The sequence below is a fragment of the Tiliqua scincoides genome, chromosome 6 (genome assembly GCF_035046505.1).
Source record: "Tiliqua scincoides isolate rTilSci1 chromosome 6, rTilSci1.hap2, whole genome shotgun sequence".
Classification (NCBI taxonomy): Eukaryota; Metazoa; Chordata; class Lepidosauria; order Squamata; family Scincidae; genus Tiliqua; species Tiliqua scincoides.
In genome coordinates, this window is record NC_089826.1 from 70,580,657 (window position 1) to 70,597,900 (window position 17,244).

The window sequence follows — 17,244 nt, forward strand, 5'->3', positions numbered from 1 at the left end:
TTTGGTTGCAAATTGCTATCTCTCAGTATGTGAGTGCTTAAAATATCACTACATCAAAACCTCACCGCTATTAACTTGAAGACAAAGAAAAATGACCTAAGCTAGCAAACAACTTTATTGTTTAAGTTCAGATCAGGATCTCTGAGTTTGTCAGGAACTGAGCTTCAACTTGTATTGAAGTGTGTCTTGAACTGCTGATCCACAGAATGTTCAGCATGGAGTCAACTTGTAAAACATGACCCAGATCTTGCCAATGAAGTTATGGAGATCTGCCATACCGGTAAGGACACACATACACGCATACACACCAATAGTCTCAAACAGATTGTGTGGTATTTATTCCCTAACTCCATCAAGGCCCAAGTAAGCATGAAATGTTGCTCTTTGCTTTCTATGAATCTTTCACCTGGACTCCTCAGTCTTTACCTTTCCCTTGCCTTAACCTCAAATCAACTAAAAAGATACTTTAAAAAGGAACTGAAAGCATGATGGTACAAAAGAGAACTGAAAGCATGATGGTACAAGAGAAATAAAAAGTGTCAAATGGGAAACTATGACTACAAAGACAGTCAGTTTGTCACCTTCCTCAAACTGAAAAGGTTTCCACACACCTTGGGCTGTAAATTCTCCAAATCATATGAAATAATTGGCTACTTATATTGATGGTTATAATGCCTACAGCAGGGGTTGACATCCTTTTCAGCAAAGAGGCTGGATGTTCAGTAATGATGTCATCACATCATCACCAAACTTCTCAGTTGCCAGGTTCCCGGAAGCGGCAGTGCAGAGCTTGGCTTGGGAGGATTCACCTTCCACTGAATTTGCCACGTGCCAGGCAAGGAATGGCAGAGCCACCTCCCCAGGCTTATGGAGTCCCTGTGCTATGTGGGCTAGATGACCCCAGTTGGCAGGTGGGGGAAGCAGTTGTGGGGGGTTCCTCTAATGGAACAATCCTTCCCTTACTGGGGATAAGCCTCCATGGCACAGGAGTCTACTCAGACCTGTGGTAGCTAAATAATTAGTGCAGGTCTGCAGGATCAGGTCCGCAAAGGAGGCTAAGATTTGCCACTGCTGCCTAATCTGCCTCATTCCTGGACCTAATCTGCCCATCCCAAAGCACTGCCCCAACCACCTAAGAACTCCACCAACAATTCTATCTTAATGTTTTCAGCAAGTATTGCTCAACAAGTATACATTTTCCACACACCCATATGGTTTATGCCCTTATGGCTTTCAAGTACATATTTTCAGCCATGAGGACTAGCTTTAAAAAATACAGAAGGTGGTCTTAGTAAACTGGATTTTGTGCTCTTTGTGTCACATTCTGTGCACTTTTGCACTTCTGCAGAATCATGACAGAATCATCAAAGCACTAAATATAGAATCTATTGTTACCCCTTCATCATTTTAATTCCTACAATCAAAAGAGAGAAAAAGAAAAGCCCTGATTAAGTATATACTTTTAACAGTCAGACAATACTATTTTGGGGAAGCAATATAGCCTCCTCAATTAGCAAGTCATCCATGTTTTTTCCAGACCAACATAATGACAATGCTACCACGCATTTTTTTACTAACTTAAGAAGCTTTGTAATTAAAATGGAACCTTCAACTGGCAATTGGGCAGCTCAATCCAAACCTGCACTGGAACAGGCAGGCCAAGTGGCCTGTGATGTATCCAGTGCAAGGTTGAAGGTTGCTGCAGCACAACTCAGAGTGAGGGAATATTTTTCCCCTTACCCCAAGTAATGCCCCAGTCACCCCTACGGGGCTACTTAGAACTGCACCAACAAAATCACTGGCGCAAAAGCAAGCAGCCTGTTGTAACACCAGTTTGGCTGGGAGTCATCAAGGCTGGTCCCAATCCTCTCTCAGATCTGGTTCACCCAACAGGTCCACCCTTCTCTGCCCAAAAATGCCTCCAATCTGCTCTCCCATGCTTGTCTCCAACTCCCTGCAACAGCCGCCCTCAGCCAACACAAAAGTACCCCTGCCGGGCTGGGATCTAGCATGCAGAGGCTGGTGCATGTCCTTGAACCAGCCACACTCCTCCAGAGTAATCATGAACATGCTTTACAGCATGTTCCCGAGAGTCCCAGGCCAGTGCAAGAGACTATCCCACGCAGGTTAGGTGGTGACTCAAGATCGCCTAGGGGTAAAGGAATATTTCTCTCATTAGAGTGAAATATTAGAGTAAAGCCCCAGCCCCTACCAGCTGGGGCTTTACTCAGAGTGCCCCAGCCACTCCTATTGGGCTTTCTCAGATCTGCGCCAGCTATTTAGCTGGTACAAATCAGAGAAGCCCGTTGTAATGCCAGGCCAGCCAGTAGGCCTCCTGAGCTTAATCCTCGCCTTGTTCCACCCTCCCCTGCTCAAACTCTATCCCACCTCTGAACCACTGTCCTGACATCCTTCCTCACTCCCATCCCCGTGCTGCCTGGCGTGAACCTACCTATGCTGGTTGTCATGGGGAATGGATGAGGTGCTGGCAGGCACATCTTTCTGCTGACACTGTTAGCTTTCAAATAAGCACAAATGTGCCTTACGGCGCATTTGCGACACTCTGAGCCAGTGCAAGGAGGCCTGTGCTCACTGGGGTGGGGGCTGGATTGGGCTGCCCATTGCAGAATCTTCCTCTCAACTGCAGATGCAAACAAAAAAGCAAGTCCTAGAGGTCTTAACACAAACGCCAATGTCAGAAGCTTCTTGAAATAAATCTTTTAAAAATGTTTGCGTTGGCCTCATTGAAGGTTAAATAAGAGGTGAAGGGGAAGACAGACGAAGGGCTACAGGCTTGCAGTGGGAGGAAATAAAAATGTGGTTAGACCACCACTATTCACAACTGGGGACAAAGACTTACAAGGAAGCCAGAGTAAGAAGACAAGGAAGAAATAACCTCACTATTCAGCTTGTTGCCTTAAACAGCAAAATTAAGCTGGCATTTTTCTCCCTCTTCAGCGTATTACTTTCAATGCAGACTGACTATTTTAAAAGCCTGTTAAATTTACCAAAGCCAAATTGTTTATTCACCAAGAGTGATAAACTAAAGGTTTAAGAGTCTCACGCATATTCTCTCTTTCTCTGTTTAAATTAAGAGGTAGTGAAAGTACATTATACCCTTTTTCAGACACAAATTCTACATTCCTCCTTAGCTTTTACTTGCAACAGAAATCTAATAATGCCACAAGCATGCACCGCACAACACCGTAACACAAATGAACAAAAGATGGGCAGACTAGAGTCTTGGACCCAATCCTTACGGTGATGAGCACCACCTGAACAAGTGTTCCAGCTGCTCTAGGCGTTTCTAGGCTGTCGCAAAAGGCAATGAGCTGGAGGACACAGGCTGGCTGCTGCTGTAACAGCAAGGGGCTAGCTCTGCACGGCAGAGGACTCAGGATGCCCACCACCCAGATAGGATTGTGCAGGCAGTGGGTGTTTGGGGTTTTGTTTTTCTGTTAAGCCATTTCTGCCCAACGCTGCATGTAAGCAAGAGGGACCAAATGTTTACACCTATAGGCTGGGCAAAAATGGGTTAAATAGTGGCCTTGGGAAGTGGACACAGGAAACAGGAATTGGGTATTTAACCCTTTCACGCCATAGTCCCAACAGAAGTGACATTCCTGGTTAGAGGGAAGTTTCCACTGGCACAAACAGGAGCTTCCCACCCATGGCTAAGAGTAGCTCTCCGGGCATGGTTTTTGCTAGGACTGTGGTGTGGCAAGAAAGAGTTAAATACTACTCCCAAGCAGGATGTCTGGTCTAGAGGGTAGAGCCTCCGTTAGCCCGAAGATAACAACAGAAGGTCGCCAGTTTGAGGACACCAGCAGCTCCCTGAATGGCTGAGAATGGCGAGACCTTGAAGCAGCTGACAAGCCCAGCTGAGTGATTCCACCTGCTCTTGGTGTGAGCAAGAAGCGTCTTGGCTGCCCTCCATGTGAGAGATGGAGCTGCTTGTCAGCCTGCATGGGAGAACTGGAGGCTAGAAGTGAGACCAAACCAGGAAGATCCATTCTGAAAGAACCATTCTGGTTCTTGAAAGAGAGAACCTCTATGATTGTCAAGATCCCCTTGAGGGATTTAGAAACACCTGCCTATGTAAACTGCCTTGAATCAAGTCAGAGGAGTAATCCGATGACCAGAAAGGCAGTATATAAATACCTAGTTGTTGTTGTTGTTGTTGTTAATAATAATAATAATAATAATAATAATAATAATAATAACAACAATAACAACAATAACAATAACAATAACAATAACAACAATAATAATAACAATAATAATATAATATAATATTGTTGTTATTAATTATTATTATTATTATTATTATTATTACTACTACTACTACTACTACTACTACTACTACTACTACTACTACTCCCTCATGAGCCCTTCTGTAGCTGTAGTCTATAGTCCCTGGTGCGAACTCTTCTGTCTGTAGTCCCTTCTGTAGCTGCTATTTAATTAACAGCCCAATCCTTACTTGTGCTGGAGCAGGCAGTGTATCCAGAGCAAGTTTGGGGCCAGAATCAGCACAACCTAATGCAAGGGAAAAACTTTCCCCTTCACACTACACTGGCCTCAATGGGTCTACTTGGATCTGCGCCACTTCAGGAGGTGGCGCAAATCCAAGCAGAACTGAGTGGCCAGAGGCTGTTCCGCACCACCCGGGAACAGGGTCAGGATCCGGCATAACCACCATATCCTGGCCCCTCCTCCTGCTCCCTGCCTGCCCACCCCCGGGAACACCTACCACCTGCCCTGAAACACCTCCTCCATACCCTACCCACGTCCCCCCCAGACCTCTACATCTGCCGAGCTTAGTCAACACAAACTTACCCCTCCAGGCCTGGATCCAGTATGGGGACACCAGCACAACTCCTTGCGCTGGCCTCCTTGACTCTAAAGTCAGCACAAACATGCCTTGCAGCATGTTTGTGACACCCCAGGTTGGCACAAGTGACTTGTGCTGGCCTAACCCAAGGGTTAGGATTGTGCCCTAAAAAGACATGTGGAGCCAAACTACACATTTAAGACATTTAGGTTTTTACCTATTTATATACCACCTTTCTCTGTTTTTACTCAGATTCAAGGTGCTTTACATAGGCAGGCTAGTCATAAACCACCATTTATCATGCAGTCCATAGCCTGCAATCTCAGTGCTACCCTATAGCATTATCCATCCTTTTGTCTCTTCCACCGTTCTCTCTCTCTCTCTCTCTCTCTCTCTCCTCTGTCTGTCCAGACTGGAGAATTTTATTTCACAGGATTTCACCAGGATTGATTGTAAAATTGGGGTTGGGGGAGGTGTAAACTGCACCAAGTTCAAAGTTGCTTTTTCGCAGTTATTGCAGTCTGAAGCCTGGATCCCAAAGAACAGCGCAAGTAGTTACCTTTGCTCAAGGAGGCTTGGAAAGTGTGTCTAGTCCTCATGCAACCTGGCAAACCACTTTTGAAACAGAGTGGAATTGGGCACACCTAAGGTAGCTTTCAGGCTTAGCAGGCAACACAAGAGCTATTTACCCCATTTCTTCTCTCCAGCTACATTTCCCACAATTTATTATAGAGGGCCACTCTGGCCGTAACTTTACATAGTCTTTACTTGATCACTGTGGAACTCACGCCCAGCTATAATATTCATTTCTCAAAAAATCTTGAACAATACCCCATAGCAGGATAGAACTCTGGCCTGACCCTGAAAGGCTTCCAACGTCCTCGCCTGAACTTGGGTCTCCATCCTTAATGAGACTCAACGTCTCCCTCCAGGCCAGACAAAAGCCAAATCCATGAAGCCAATCATGGTTTGGCATTAGACTATCCAGCACTGGAAACCTTAGGAAATGGCCAGTCTTTTGTCACTTTGGGCAGACTCCAACTAACCCAAATTCTGTGGCCGGGGGAGGGGGGGACAACCTCTCTGACAACTCAAAAATTCCTCTTGCTGCTGCTGGGTGGAAGTTGCAGAAAACAGGACTAGATTTTGGGAGGAAAGGAAGGAGTCAGTGTTCTACAAAAGCCTAGCCAGGGGAAAGAGAAAGCATTTCCCTCTTTCTTCAAAGACAGATTGGGGAGGGAAAGGAGAAGGGACAAATTTTCTTCAGTTGAACTAAGTGCTTAATCTCCATTCCTATGTGCACACAGATAGCTTCCCTTGGTTTCAGCCCATCCATGACTTGAGAGGGCTCCTCAGCACCAGACGAGCAAATCTGCAGGAAAGCTGTTTCCAGGATTTGTGAGGAGGTTTACTGCTACACACAATCTTTCCCTCCCACACACCCAAGATGCATACTTCCAGTCCAAATGTGGACATCAGAGTCAACACCCAAAAGCAAAGCAAGTGGGCACAATCCCGTCCTACAAAGCCAAACTTAATCGAGCACAGGTAGGGCCTCTTTTATCCACAGATTCGGCATTTGCACATTTGCCCAAATCTTCAGAGAATTCGCCAATGAAGACCAACCCAGACATGACTGGAACCTCATTCCAGACACATCTGGGAGGTAGTCTGAGCCTTGTAGAGGCTGTGCACCACTGTACAAGGTTCTGAAAGCCTCCTGGAGACTTTTTCTGGCAATTTCCAATTTTTGCAAACCAGCTCCCAAGAAGGAATACTTTTAAGGAAGATAAGATTGTGCTCACTAACTCTTTTGGGCTTGGTGATAAGGAACAGATTCTTGTTGGATTGTGTTATGGCACAAATAGAGGCCCGTGCCCTGGAAGGTGCAAAAAAAGAAGAAACCTGGCTACAAGAGAGTTGGGGGGGGGGGGTAAGACTACCATTTAATTGTGAAGAACTGTTGGTTGAGAACTGGGGAAAAAAGAATCAAGATTAAATTTTATTGTGGATGAACTCAAGCTTGTGCAAGAACATTGTAACCCAGTGTTTTTCAACCTGCGGCGGATTTACTTTGGAGGAAGTGCAATGGTAGTGTTGGGAGGGAGTTTGGAGGGGGAGAGAGAGAGAGAGATTGGAAGGGGAATATGTCTTGGCTAGTATACCAAGAGGACATCTGTGGAGTCTTGCCACTGATGTAAGGTTCACGGATTTTGTAGTCTTCTATCTAAACCAAAAGACAAAATGTCAAGAGAGAAGCATGCCAATTCCTGTTTAGCGTCAATGTTCAAGGAGTTCTGATGCCCAAAGATTCAAGTACAATTACAATTATTGATCAGAAGGCGTTTCCCCCCCCCCCACACACACAGCGGCAAAGTTTCAATAATTCTATCAGAGGACGATGCACATCTGTGGTTACATAAGAAAGGCTCAAAAAAGCATATTGAGTTCAAAACAGTCTGAGACTAAACAATTGCGGTTTCACTTATTTTTAAACTATATGTGTATGTGGGTGTTGTTTTTGGATTACTTCATATTTGTGATGCTGTTTGTGTACACCACATGTTTCCTTCCTGTATAGCCATTGAAGGGTTTTTGCTTTTTTAAAAAAAAATTTGTATCATGCTGAGAGGGGTTTGTGCTTTGTATGCACCATGCTGAGGGACTAGAAGTGATACCCCCGCATCTGCAATGTCGATGTGTATCTGTAGCATGGAAGGACTTGCTCATATTTCCAGCAGAAAGAATTGAAAAGGAGGGGGACACAGTATGATACCATGTAGCCAGCAAGAAGCAAGGTAAATTCTAGTCTTGGATGGGGGGACCTGAACCCTGGGCCGTGTATGCAACCAGGTTTGATACACCTGCAACACGCTTGGGTTCAAAATTTTTAACACTGAGACATAACAAAAGGGTTAAAGATCAAGTCTCATGCCTACATTCTGTGCTTTGGTCCAGATATCAGAGTATATAATATAAGCAGCTTCCATTAAGTCTAAAGGGCATGCTTAAGTTCCTTTTGCATGCATCTTTTTAAAATACCTGAAAACAGTGGCTGGTAATAGCAGCCACAGTAACAGCAGAGCAGGAAAAAGAAGGTATGCCATAGATTTGCAAGTGTGAAAACTTAGAGTCTGTTCCTTTTTCATATTCAAAGAAAATACAGTTCTGGCTTTCGTAACATTACTGATCTCAATTGTTAACACAGCTGTGCTTCGACGCTGACCTTTTTGTTTTTTAAGGAATGATTTCATGGCTTCTGGCACAGGGATTTGGACTCACTATTATTGCATACAATAAGTTTAGCAAGAGCTGTCCTTGTGTTCCAGAATAAGAGGCAATTCCCACTGTGTTTCTTTTGATTTGGCTTAAGCTAGAGTAACTGTAGAAGAGACTAGAGTTGTCCAAAGTCTTCCTGATTTTCTCCTTGTACTGCAATTTGGACTGTGTACTTCTGCATAAATGGGCAAACCTGCTTGTCTATGGAGTCTTTCTTTCAGTGGTGGGATTCAATTGCTACAGAGCTGGTGTGCAGTAAAACAGCAGTAATTGTTAGCCTCCTCTCCCCACCGTCACTTTCCCCCCAAAATATTTATTAACAATAAAAATAACACATCCAAATTAAAAAAATAAAATAAAATACATTAGCAAAGCTAGAGTGGCCAAACTTTTCCGAGTTGCAAAACTTAGCATAGCCAAACTTTTCCGAGTGGTGAAGACCAGAAGTGATTGTGAGGAGCTCCAGAAGGATCTCTCCAGACTGGCAGAATGGGCAACAAAATGGCAGATGCGCTTCAATGTCAGTAAGTGTAAGGTCATGTACATTGGGGCAAAAAATCAAGACTTTAGATATAGGCTGATGGGTTCTGAGCTGTCTGTGACAGATCAGGAGAGAGATCTTGGGGTGGTGGTGGACAGGTCGATGAAAGTGTCGACCCAATGTGCGGCGGCAGTAAAGAAGGCCAATTCTATGCTTGGGATTATTAGAAAAGGTATTGAGAACAAAACAGCTAATATTATAATGCCGTTGTACAAATCGATGGTAAAGCTACACCTGGAGTATTGTGTTCAGTTCTGGTCACCGCATCTCAAAAAAGACATAGTGGAAATGGAAAAAGGTGCAAAAGAGAGCGACTAAGTTGATTACTGGGCTGGGGCACCTTCCTTATGAGGAAAGGTTACGGCGTTTGGGCCTCTTCAGCCTAGAAAAGAGGCGTCTGAGGGGGGATATGATTGAGACATACAAAATTATGCAGAGGATGGACAGAGTGGATAGGGAGATGCTCTTTACACTCTCACATAATACCAGAACCAGGGGACATCCACTAAAATTGAGTGTTGGGAGAGTTAGAACAGACAAGAGAAAATATTTCTTTACACAGTGTGTGGTTGGTCTGTGGAACTCCTTGCCACAGGATGTGGTGATGGCGTCTGGCCTGGATGCCTTTAAAAGGGGATTGGACAAGTTTCTGGAAGAAAAATCCATTATGGGTTACAAGCCATGATGTGTATGTGGAACCTCCTGATTTTAGAAATGGGCTATGTCAGAATGCCAGATGCAAGGGAGGGCACCAGGATGAGGTCTCTTGTTATCTGGTGTGCTCCCTGGGGCATTTGGTGGGCCGCTGTGAGATACAGGAAGCTGGACTAGATGGGCCTATGGCCTGATCCAGTGGGGCTGTTCTTATGTAGAGGGGGGCAAAATGGTAAGTATTGCAGGGGCCACAAGGCACTGTGTAAGTGGCCCCTCCCACTTGCCATCAGAGCCATTCCAGGCAGCAATGCCAATGCACAGGAATGCGCTGAACCAAACAGCATCTCCTGTGCATTGCTGTCTGGAAGACTCCAAAGATAAGTGGGAGGGGCTGTGTACATAGTGTGTTGTGGTGCCTGCAGTATTTACCATTTTACCCTCCCTCTAGCTACACTACCGAAAAAAATATTATGTTCCAAATTCTTTGACAACTGAATTACACACAGACATGTCAATAAATATAAAATACTATGTGTACTTATAGTCAGTCAACAGTCAACAAAACCTTTATTTGGCATAAAATGTACGTATAAATATGTTTAAGAATCTTTAACTGAGCAAAGTTTAAAGCCACAAATCCTCTCCTGTGCAACAACCACTCCAGGCAACACCACACACCCTGCAGCAGTGACACCTTGCTTTCCATGATTCTGGTTGCTTCTGATCTCTCCCTCTGAATTATATTGTAAAATCAAATCAAACACGGTACAGAGTAAGAAAAGCAATGCAGACAGATCAGTGTAGGAGATCCTTGCTCCATATTGAGGGAACTACTTTTGTCAGTTTCACTTGCCTCCCTGTTACAACTGTGTTAACTCTGGTCCTGCTGGCCAATGTTTGAACAGCTGTTTGCAATTGTAACAGTTTGTTTTAAAGCAGTAACTCACTGTTAATACCAAGTACTGTTGAAAAAGTATTTAGTAAGTGATCAAAACCATCCTTTAATAGGCATTTAAGAACAAGCTTCGAGAGATATTGAAACTGGCAGAAATGGGTTAGACTGCACAACGAGATTGAAAGTCTTTACCTGCGTTAAGTGTGGCATTAGAGTGTGAAAGAAGTCTGGAAACCAGTTTATGTATACTGTGTACTGATTATTAGCACAACTAATGTAAGCCACAACACAAAGCAATACATCCTGATAGAAGTCTAGTCGCGATGAGGCTGGTTCATTGAGACATGAAGAATGGTTCTATGAGATCCAGGCAACAGAAGGCGACTGTATATTAAATATTGTTGGATGATATTTGAGAATCTCCCTTATGAACTCTACCAAGAGATATATTTCATCAAGAATGGCAGTGTTCCCACCAGATGTGCATGCATACTTTGGGGATGCTCGGACAACACACCAGGAGTATCCAATTCCTAAACATGCAGCATATTTGATGATGAGGCTCAGTTGTTTGCTGTGGCTAAACTTGTTTAAGCTGGTGATGCTCTGCACAAGAGGTTTCCTTTGGCTTGAGGTTGGCTAATTCCTAACTGCAGGCTTGGGAAAGTAACTCTTCTTCATAGCAAGTACTAACACAATCTGTTTTGTGAAGATTTCTCAGTACATGCTGGGGAGCAATCTAGACAGCAGGTGAAATATTCCCAAAACTAAGCCAACAAGCCAAAATCTGACTACAACTAGTAAAAAAATAGTTGTGTCAGGACCAAACTACATATTTCATTAAATGTCTGCATTTGGACTTTTGCAATTTTTTCCCAAACTGTAAATAGCTTGCAGTTGGGATTAGAGCTATAGTGTGGACAATGCACTAGAACTCCCTGACACACATACTTTTGCAGCACTGTGCTTTTGCAGCATTTTGCACATGTCAAACACTATTAAAAAGAAAAAAAAATCAAAACACAGACATTAAAAGTAACATTTATTTTGACCCTTAACACTCCTGCCTCCAAAGCTACTGATACCACCAAACCCCAGATTTTTAAAAATGTAGATTTCATTAAGACAACAAACTTAAAACAAATAAATATGTAACATTACTTACTCACACAACAGAACTCCATTTTCTAATCCAGACCGAAAATCTTTGTCACCAAAGGTTCTCCCTGTTGCTTGCTGCAAAAGAAACAGTCTGTCAGATGGCAGTGTTTTTGCTAAATTTTCAAAGAAAATCTTGACAGCAAAGCATTACAGTTCAATTTTGAGGAAGTTCTGGAATACTCTGAACCCTGCTCAGTCCCACCTAGACACTTATTTTCAGTCTTATGACTGAAGTCAGTAACATTCAGTATTCTTTACTGACCTCATTGTTGGCAACCTTCAGTCTCAAAAGACTATGGTATCGCGCTCTGAAAGGTGGTTCTGGAACAGCATCTAGTGTGGCTGAAAAGGCTGATTCGGGAGTGACAATCCCTTCCACACTGGGAGCAAGTGCAGTCTGTCCCTGGTCTGTCTCCCTGGCTATGGGCCTTCCTTCTTTGCCTCTTTGCCTCAGACTGTTGGCCAAGTGTCTCTTCAAACTGGGAAAGGCCATGCTGCGCAGCCTGCTTCCAAGCGGGCCACTCAGAGGCCAGGGTTTCCCACTTGTTGAGGTCCACTCCTAAGGCCTTCAGATCCCTCTTGCAGATGTCCTTGTATCGCAGCTGTGGTCTACCTGTAGGGTGCTTTCCTTGCACGAGTTCTCCATAGAGGAGATCCTTTGGGATCCGGCCATCATCCATTCTCACGACATGCCTGAGCCAATGCACATTTTTATAATTAAGCCTATGGTTCAGTTGGACTTAACTAGCTATTTATATCAGGTGGCAAAGGCAAAACTCACCACTACCAATATCCAGTAGTCTCCGAAGTTTTCAAGTATTGTGTATGCATTTGACAATTATATTAAAATCCATCATACTGATGTACACATAACATACATTTATCTTTTTCCATTTCATGAATTAGGTTCTTGCTTATAAGAGGTTATGCCACAGAGCAGTGGCTCCCACACATTTAGCTCCGGGACCCACTTTTTAGAGTGAGAATCTGTCAGGACCCACCAGAAGTGATGTCATGACCGGAAGTGACATTATCAAGCAAGAACATTTTTAACTATCCTAGGCTGCAATCCTACCCACACTTACCCAGAAGTAAGTCCCATTTACTATCATTGTTAAAAGAATATACAGTACATAGTAGCTTGTTAAAAGTATGTCTATAACATTTCCCCAAATACACTCACATACCATGGTAGCATCAAGTCTAATATATTAAAAAAAATATTGAAATGAATGGGGCCCCACCTGAAATTGGCTTGCGACCCACCTAGTGGGTCCCGACCCACAGTTTGAGAAACACTGCCATAGAGGCTTCTACCTGGTTGTTGTTGGCATCCTTCAGTCTCGGAAGACTATGGTGTCACGCTCTGAATGGTGGTTCTGGAACAGAGTGTCCTCTCCAGTGCGCGAAGCCTGGGTAAAGTAGGTATGGAGGATAGGCTGTTACCCATGCAGCAAATCCCCCCTCTCCACGTCACTGAAATGGTCCAATGGAAAGGCAGAGGCCAATACGGTTGGTTCCAGCGGCGTCGCAGGAGTTGCCAGAACGTGACTGTGTTCAGCCATGAAGTGCCTCAGGGACTCCGGCTCCAGATTTTGCCTCGAGGTTGACTCCTGAAGCCTTTTCCATAACTGGATGTAGCCACAAGGCAGTGGAGGTTTGTGATCAGAGTTTTCCTTCTCTCAGATGAGCTGCCTTCCCAGGCTGACGAGTCCCATCTACCCGGTGGCTGTTTAGTCGCCTCTTACGACAAGTACAGCCAAACTGAGGGCCTGTACAGCTGTTTTAGTCTGTACCACTAGACTAAAATAGCTACCTTCTGGGAACTGTTACTTTGAATCCAAAGACTTGTTAATTGAATGTGAGTTAATTGCACAGATTTTATACAAAGGATCAGCCAATGCAATTGTGACGCATAATTCCTGAGCAAGCTTTATAAAATAAATTGTACTTTGGGGGACTGCAAAAGTAGTTAAAGCACATGTGTCAAACTCAACCAGGATGGAAGTCAAATTCTTCACTCTGTTGTCAGTGCCCACAATGTTTCACTTACAAATGGCAATTCCCCCTTAATGCAACACCAAATGGTCTATTCTGTCTGAATCATCAGTTGGTAACAAAGGAGTATATGTTCTCAAAATATGTTTTTCACTACTGAGTAACCTCAGTAAGCCCCCATGTTATCTAAGATTGGGGAAAGATTTGTTCCCAGGAAATATTAACTCCCAGTACCTCTCTTTTGAGAAGTTAATCACCAATCCTTGTCCCTACTCAATAAACTCAATTGACAGCTCAATACTAAAGTTCCCTTTGGCCAGTAGCAGCTTCAAATGTTGCAAACATACCTTAAAGCATGTTTGTGGCTACTCAAGAGCTGGCAGCACCGGTGCAAAGATGTGCACCATCCCGCTGGCACCGTATCTGACTTCTGCACCAGCCGGAGCAAGCAATTTGCATTGGGCAGCGCAGGGGCTGGGAGAAAGTGGAACGGAGGTGGGGAGGGGGTATTTTGGGGTGGGGGAGGGTGAAAGGGGGGATGATCGGACCCAGGAGGTGGGAGCCCCACTCAGGCTTCCCAGATCTGTGAAGCCCCGTATGGATGGCTGGGGGTTTATTTGGGTAAGGGGAAATATATACCCAGCCATCTCCTAACCTGCGCAGGATAAACCACAGGCCATGCAGCCTGGCTGTGCCAGCGCAGGTTAGGATAGTGCTGTGATTTTGGCACCCTTGAGTTTTCCACCAGTGATCATTTCCCAAAGGCCAGGCCCTACAATCACCATCCATTCCTCCCATTCAGCTTTCAAATGCAGACATGTAACAAATTCTACACACTGCTCCACACAAGCGCACACAATTCTCCTACACTTGATATGCATGCTACTAATTCCAAGGAAATTGGGGGTAAAGGGAGAACAGGAGATGATGCAGTAATTTAGGTGGAGTCCCCCAGGCAACAAATGGCTGCTCTTGCCCAGGCCTCCTTAAAAATACGCAGCATCCCACAATCATATCTCATGCTCGATTGATGCCTGAGCCATTTGCCAAGTCTTTGATAAGATTTATAAAGCACAGAAAAACAGGAAGAGGCTGCTTTTCATGTGATATCACGATTAAAATCTAGAACTGAAACTAAATATAATTTGTCATCACATCTGCACTTGCACAAGAAATTGCTTGAATTTAGCATCTGGGTTGCATTTTTCCCTTTTTAAAGAGGCAATATTCAGTTTCAACCACAGAATTATTCTACCCACGGACAATAATCATAAATGAATGGATTTTTTTTAAAATTAGTGTGGAGAGACTAAACACGGTGTGGCAACTCTCCATACCTCAACAAAAGTTGGGGAGCAGAAACCAACACTCTGTTGCTCTGCATTTTCCCTTTTAATGTAGACCACTGGAGGCTCTTGCGCTAACCCCACTGACGGTCACTGTATTACTTCAAATATGCAAATAGGTTCAGCATAGCATACTTGATTTTTATTCAGTAAACAGCAGCCTGATTGGATCCCCAATGGATCAGAACCATGGAATCGAGCAAGGACAACAATGGAATAGCCTCCCTGTAGAAAGCCCCTTTGTTTTTGCAGAAAAACAGGACAACAAGAAAATAACCATACTTTAAAAATACTAACAGGCCTATTTGGAACCAGTCTGTTGGGCTGTGCATGTTCCATGCATACACACACTCCTATCAGATCCTGGCACATCAGGACTTTGTAGCTTAACTGATTTTGGACCAATGGTCATATGCAGCATAAGGCAGGAGGTCTGGTCTAGAGGGTAGAGCCTCCGTTAGCCCAAAGATAACAACAGAAGGTCGCCAGTTCGAGGACACCGGCAGCTCCCTGAATGGCTGAGAATGGCGAGACCTTGAAGCAGCTGACAAGCCCAGCTGAGTGATAGTCCACCTGCTCTTGGTGTGAGCAAGAAGTGTCTTGGCTGCCCTCCATGTGAGAGATGGAGCTGCTTGTCAGCCTGCGTGGGAGAACTGGAGGCCAGAAGTGAGACCAAACCAGGAAGATCCATTCTGAAATGTTGTTGGTCCTTGAAAGAGAGAATCTCTAAGTTTGTAAAAATCCCCTTGCGGGATTTAGAAACACCTGCCTATGTAAACCGCCTTGAATAAAGTCAGAGGAGTAATCCGACGACCAGAAAGGCGGTATATAAATACCTAGTTATTAGTTATTATTATAAAGCAGCTTCATGTGTTCCAAAATCAACCTCGGCATGTGTGGAGTCAGCAACTACAGAACCATATCCAGTCAACTGAGGATATTGCCTGGTTCCCTTTATGCTAGTTGCCAAACTAGCCAGTAAGTACAGGGGGGTGCATATCTGCAGCTCCTGTGTCCGCAGTTTCAATTATCAATGGATCCGCAGGGACCCCCACACCCTCCTGCACACCCTCTGGAGGTGATAGGAGCTCCACTCACCTTCTGAGGCTCTCTGGAGCCCTGCAAAGGCCATGTGCACCCCTCCATAGCCTTTTTGGGTGTAAAAATGGCTGTTTAGGCCAAAAAAAGTCACTTCCAGCTTTTTCATAAAAATGGAAGTAATATTTTTATGCCTTTAAATGTCATTATGAGGGCTGGGGAAGCCCAAAGTGAGCCTCCAGAGGGCAGGGGGTGTCTCTGGTATCTGCGGTTTCAGCTATCTGTGGGGTGTTCTGAAACTCCTGTGTGTTGCCATCGCTCAAGTGAGAGGGGGAGCTTACATAGTGCATTGCAGTGCCTGCAGTACTTACTGTTTTACCTGCCCCAGCTACACTACTGGCAGTTGTCATGTACAGAAAACCCCTGCAAAAGGGCTGCATCACGAATCCAATGTTCTTTTGCAGCTATCTTTAAAATGTATGCTTCACTGGGCTCTCACAGAGCTTGCAAAACCAAGAAAACAAATAGTATAAAGCAGTATTTCTCAAACTGTGGGTCGGGACCCACCAGGTGGGTCACAAGCCAATTTCAGATGGGTCCCCAGTCATTTCAATATTTTATTTTTAATATATTAGTCTGGGTGCTACCATGGTATGTGACTGCATTTGGGAAACGTTACAGACCTGTACTTTTAACAAGCTACTTTGTATTGGCAACCTTCAGTCTCGAAAGACTATGGTATCGCGCTCTGAAAGGTGGTTCTGGCACAGCATCTAGTGTGGCTGAAAAGGCCAATCCAGGAGTGACAATCCCTTCCACACCGGGAACAAGTGCAGTCTGTCCCTGGTCTGTCTCCCTGGCTATGGGCCTTCCTTCTTTGCCTCTTAGCCTCAGACTGTTGGCAAAGTGTTTCTTCAAACTGGGAAAGGCCATGCTGCACAGCCTGCCTCCAAGCGGGCCGCTCAGAGGCCAGGGTTTCCCACTTGTTGAGGTCCATCCCTAAGGCCTTCAGATCCCTCTTGTAGATGTCCTTGTAACGCAGCTGTGGTCTACCTGTAGGGCGCTTTCCTTGCACGAGTTCTCCATAGAGGAGATCCTTTGGGATCCGGCCATCATCCATTCTCACGACATGACCGAGCCAACACAGGCGTCTCTGTTTCAGCAGTGAATACATGCTAGGGATTCCAGCACGTTCCAGGACTGTGTTGTTTGGAACTTTGTCCTGCCAGGTGATGCCGAGGATGCGTCGGAGGCAGCGCATGTGGAAAGCGCTCAGTTTCCTCTCCTGTTGTGAGCGAAGAGTCCATGACTCGCTGCAGTACAGAAGTGTACTCAGGACGCAAGCTCTGTAGACCTGGATCTTGGTAGGTTCCGTCAGCTTCTTGTTGGACCAGACTCTCTTTGTGAGTCTGGAAAATGTGGTAGCTGCTTTACCGATGCGCTTGTTTAGCTCGGTATCGAGAGAAAGAGTGTCGGAGATCGTTGAGCCAAGGTACAC

The 17,244-nt window shown here is 44.7% G+C and overlaps 1 protein-coding gene across 1 annotated transcript in view; it reads right to left on the reverse strand.

Annotated features, from left to right (window-relative positions):
- LIMCH1 (LIM and calponin homology domains 1) overlaps positions 1-17,244 on the reverse strand; it is a 204,773-nt gene that overhangs the window by 112,901 nt on the left and 74,628 nt on the right. Inside the window, exon 2 of the mRNA XM_066632917.1 lies at positions 11,369-11,439. Coding sequence (XP_066489014.1) covers positions 11,369-11,439 — 71 coding nt within the window. The remainder of the gene's footprint in view (positions 1-11,368; positions 11,440-17,244) is intronic.